The sequence below is a fragment of the Triticum aestivum genome, chromosome 6D (genome assembly GCF_018294505.1).
Source record: "Triticum aestivum cultivar Chinese Spring chromosome 6D, IWGSC CS RefSeq v2.1, whole genome shotgun sequence".
In the NCBI taxonomy this organism is placed as follows: domain Eukaryota; kingdom Viridiplantae; phylum Streptophyta; class Magnoliopsida; order Poales; family Poaceae; genus Triticum; species Triticum aestivum.
This window is the reverse complement of record NC_057811.1, coordinates 24,106,303-24,111,209: the sequence shown is the minus strand read 5'-3', so window position 1 is coordinate 24,111,209 and position 4,907 is coordinate 24,106,303. Positions and strand designations below refer to the sequence as shown.

The following is a 4,907-nucleotide window of genomic DNA, read 5'->3' as shown; positions in this document are numbered from 1 at the left end:
AACGTATTGGAAGATCTTAATGTGAGTGGCATTATCATGTTGTAATTTTTTGGTGGCATCCGACAATATTATATTTTGAAAATTTATAGATGGATGAACATGATGATGGTCAGGAAAACAATGAGCATGATGATGGTGAGGAAAACAACTCGGAGATCTCGAATGAAGATTACATTAGTCAGGTATGGAAGTGGAATTTTTTGTTGGCATGCATGCAAATTGAATTAATCCTGGAATATTATATGATAAGTACTTATGTATTTGTGTTATATTTTTCAGCTCATTTCCGAATGTCATAATGCGTACGACTATTACGGTGAATCCGACGCGGAGACATGCCTTGATGTCGAATCATTAGCTGCATCTGATTCTGGGGAGTCGCAATCGTCGGTCATCATGAGTGAGGTATGTATGTAATCAATGTTGTATGGAAGTAATGTTATACCATAGAAAACTGTTTTCATGGCTATGTTATGATTGTGTAGGTGACAGAAGTTGAGGGGAAAAAGAATGTCCAAGATACTGCTAGTGCAGATGATAAGAGGGATATGTTCATGCAGATAATACAAATGACTTTTACGTCTCACGAGGCTGCGTATGATTTCTACAACAGCTATGCTAGAGATAATGGTTTCAGCATTAGAAAGAATAGGGTCAGGTATAGCAAAACCGAGTCACGTCATATGCGTTATAGGCGGTTTGTTTGTTCCAGACAAGGAAAATGTGACAGCAGGTTGCTAACCGAGGAAGGACACAGCCGTAGGCTCAGACCCGAGACACGCTGCCACTTCGAAGCGCACCTGACCGTGAAGCTTGACCAAAAGCGTGGGGTTTGGTATGTTGATAGTTTTGAGGACAAGCATAGCCATATCTTGGCAGGACCGGACGAGGTACCTTTTCTTTGGTCCCACAGAAAAATCAAAGAGTACCAGAGAGCTGAGATACTGTCCATGGGAGCTGCAGGGATTAGAATTCACGACATGATGGATACCTTCATCAGCAAACATGTATGGTATGGCGGTGTTGGTTTTACCAGGCGTGAAATATACAACCTTTGCGCCAGGGAGAAGAGGAAGCTGCTTTCAAAAGGTGATGCTGCCACAGTCATAGGCATCATGGTCAGTAGGAAACAGAGGGATCCTAGCTTCTTTTTCGAGTACAAGCTAGACAAGGAAGGACATATGAATAGGATGTTCTGGTGTGACTCCCAGTCTCGTCATGACTATGAGGACTTCGGCGACGTGCTTGTATTTGACAGCACGTACAAGATGAACCGGTATGGTATGCCATTCATACCCTTTGTTGGTCTTAACCATCACCGGAAGACCACTGTTTTTGCTTGTGCCATAGTTTCGGACGAGACCGAAGAGACATATGTGTGGCTGCTGGAGACTTTTTTGAGGTCCATGTGTCAAAAGATGCCTATGAGTGTTATCACGGATGCCGACGCTGCGATGATCAAGGCAATTCGCCAAGTCTTGCCAGACGTGTGGCACCGTATATGTACGTGGCATATAGAAAAAAATATGAAGATTCACCTCAGTCACAAGTCCTTGAAGGAGTTCCGAACTCTTCTGTACTACAGCACGTCCACGGCCACGTTTGAGGAGAGATGGCATGCGTTTTCCAAAAGATGGCAGTCGGAAAAAAACAGTAACATGGTTGAGACGGATGTATAAGAAGAGGAGACTGTGGGCCGCGGCTTATCTGACAGAGGGTTTTTGGCTTGGCATGAAAAGCAACCAGAGGAGTGAAAGTCTAAACTCATGCCTTCACCTCCACCTAGACGGTGAAATGACCCTGGTGGATATGATTTTGCACTATGAGAACGCCGTTGTACGTATCCGTGAGAATGAGGCACGAGATGATTGCACGGCCTCACAGAGTTTACCGGTGCCAGTTACTAGCTCGAGGGAACTTGAGATAGCTGCTTCTCACGTCTTCACTCCAGCAAACTTCTATATGTTGCAAGCTGATCTTAGGAAAATTGGTGGCATGGAGATTGTAGAAATAAAGCTCGGAGACGGATCACAGCAGTACATCGTGGCCTGGAAGAATAACCGGAAGAGCCGTTTTTGGGTGGAGTACACTCCAGTAAATTCCGCAGAAACTATAAGGTGCAGCTGCAGAAGAATGATTCGAAAGGGTCTACCTTGCAAGCACATATTCCATGTACTGAAGTACTTGAATATATCTGAAATACCAAAGTGTTTAGTTCTTGTGCGGTTCACGAAAGACGCAAGGTTGGGACTGCCCGCCAGGCGCACAAGCGATCTGTTGGGATTTGGATGGACTGGAGCAGCTGAAAGAATGAAATATAGCCAGGTCAGTGTGTTGGCTTCAGAAGCTATGCATGCAGCATGCAAACACCCAACTTTGTGGGATCAGTTACAGGAGAGTTTGAAGACCGTGATAGCTAAGAGCCATGAGTATGATCAGCTAAAGGAAAATTTGAGTAAGAAAACGGCTGATCTTAGTACTTGTGCAATTGAATATGTAGATGATGGTGAAGGCAACATAGTTGAAGTTCATGATCCTATTAAAGTATCAACGAAAGGTGCAACTAAGGTAGATGAGAACCGCCCTATGTCGAAAAATGGTAGGCCACTTTCGTACGACGAGATCAGAATCAGGTGCGGCGCATGCAAATTGCTAGGGCACACTAAACGCAGCAAGAAATGCAAACTAAATAAGAAGTAAGTTTTTGTATGCATTGTAGGTTATAATTGTTTTTAACTTGTCATTCATTAACTTTTCCTGTTATCGTGTGCAGAAGCGTGGTGGGCGAAGAAGAGTAGAACAGTTGCTAAAGTTATGTTAGGATGAATCCAGTGATCTAATAGTGAGGTGTTTACAATGTGTTACTGCATACATGATACATGATATATACTATTGCAAGAGGCCAGTACCTTGAGATAGTGCTTGTAGCATATATGGACTAAACAGGAGGCGGTCACTAGGGACTTTAATCATGGAAAATGGATAGCATTTTAGCCATTGTAATGATGGCATCTTTTGTGTTGTCCACTGTAGTTATATTATATTAGAAAACTAGACGATACCTGGCATGTTGTTGCGGGAATGTTTTGCAATATATTCATAGAGAAATGGTTACGTGTAACATGTATATGTTGTTGCGGGAATATTTTGTTTGCATGTTGTGGTGGACCTTTCTCCATACATGTTGAATGACGAGGTGGCAAACTTGCATGTTAAGAGAAATAGGTTAGTGGTGGCTAGTTGTTTAGATATAGAAGATGTAATTATGTGTGGTAATAATTAAAAAAATTCACTCCTTTGGTTCACCACCATTTAGATATAGAAGATACCAGCTCACTTTGGTCTATAGTATAGACTTCGTACCAAAAACCCACCATTTTCCCCTTATAAAGAAAAGAAAAACCCACCATTTTATGGCTTGTAGTGTAACTCGGGCCGCTTGTCGCGATGACGTGGAGGGGGGGTGACGGATGCCGTAAGACGGCGCGACACACGGCCGCTCCCGTTGCCGAGCCCATTTAACAATTTTTATTTTGATTACAACCCGTTTAAATGGGCCGCGCTGGCCACCTGGTCGGGGCGGTTCTTCCCTCGCGATCTCCACGCGCGTTCTATCTATCCACTGCAACCGCCGCCGCCGCTGCCGCCACCGATCCACGTCTTGCCGCTGGTCACGTTACGCCATGGTTTCGTGGAGCGACGAGTCGAGCTCTTCTTCGGATGGCGAATCCGTGACTAGCCTGCAGGTACGCTCCTACTATATAATCTCCAAATAGTGCTAGGCTTAGGGTTAGGGTTCTTCATTTCCGGTATTTAACGCAGGGCGTTGATTTGTGCATTATCTCTGTTGTTTCGTTTAGCTTCCTATGACTATCCCTTGCTATGAATGGAGTGGCATTGCTCACGATCTGTCTTCTCGTTGTCTGCATCGAGAACCTTGCGTCAGGCTAGTTGCTTTTGATTCCTTGGACACTGGCAGACGTTTTCTTGCCTGTGGTCAGAAGGTATGTTGTTCCGTACTGTAAATATATGTTTAAATTACCTCGTGCTCGATTTACTTCGCGGTAATCCATTGTTCTGCCCAAAATTGCATACAATTTCAATTAATTTGTGCATTTACAAAGTCCGTATTTATGTTGTTTTTTACGGTCTAATATTTGTTTTAGCACATAATAGCATATACTTGTAGTTAATTGATCCAATATATATATATGTATATCATTGCATGCTACATTTTGTGTTTATATGATTGAGACCATATTTTTAGTGCATTGCATGTAATTGTATTGCATTTGTGCATATATGATTGAGACCATATTTTTTCATACTGTAGGAAGAAGTGAAATGTAACTATGTGGAATGGGTAGACCCGGAGTGGTCAGTGGCTACGAAGTTCTGCCTGAGAGAACTGTGGAGCATGTATGACGAGAAGCTGAGACAGAATATTAAGAATGCTGAAGAAAAATGCATGTTAATTGGAGAAAAGAGGAGGACGGAGGAAGAGCTGAGATTTTTCAAAATGGACTTTGCTAAACTGGTGGCTGATAAGGAGGATGCTCTCACGCAGTTGGGCAATGCAAGATTGTCACTTAGCGATCTCAAAGAGGAGCTGGAGAAGAATAAGATGGCAGACCATGGTTGTGCCAATCTACATCAGGTCCTGAGGGTAAAGGCTGAGAAAGACCGGGACCGGGTGGTGCTAGAGAGAGACCAAGTGATGAGAGAGAGGGACCAGCTGAAGCAAGAGAAGAAAAAACTTGAGTATATTATTGCAGATTTTCTCAAACAGAAACATGGGTACGTTGATAAGATCAAGAAGCTGAAGGAGATTTGTGATGAATTTTAAGTATGTTTTGTGGTTTATTGTTGAACAGAATGATCAAGTCCTATCTGCATTGTGGCCAGTT

At 43.1% G+C, this 4,907-nt stretch overlaps 1 protein-coding gene across 1 annotated transcript; it reads left to right on the top strand.

Annotated features, from left to right (window-relative positions):
* Positions 1–1,787: 1,787 nt before the first annotated feature.
* LOC123140858 (protein FAR-RED ELONGATED HYPOCOTYL 3-like) lies at positions 1,788–2,993 on the top strand. The gene is made up of 2 exons (XM_044560128.1): positions 1,788–2,696; positions 2,774–2,993. The coding sequence occupies exons 1-2, from the start codon at positions 1,795–1,797 to the stop codon at positions 2,796–2,798; spliced, it is 927 nt and encodes a 308-aa protein (XP_044416063.1). The 5' UTR covers positions 1,788–1,794; the 3' UTR covers positions 2,799–2,993.
* The last annotated feature ends 1,914 nt before the right edge of the window (positions 2,994–4,907 follow it).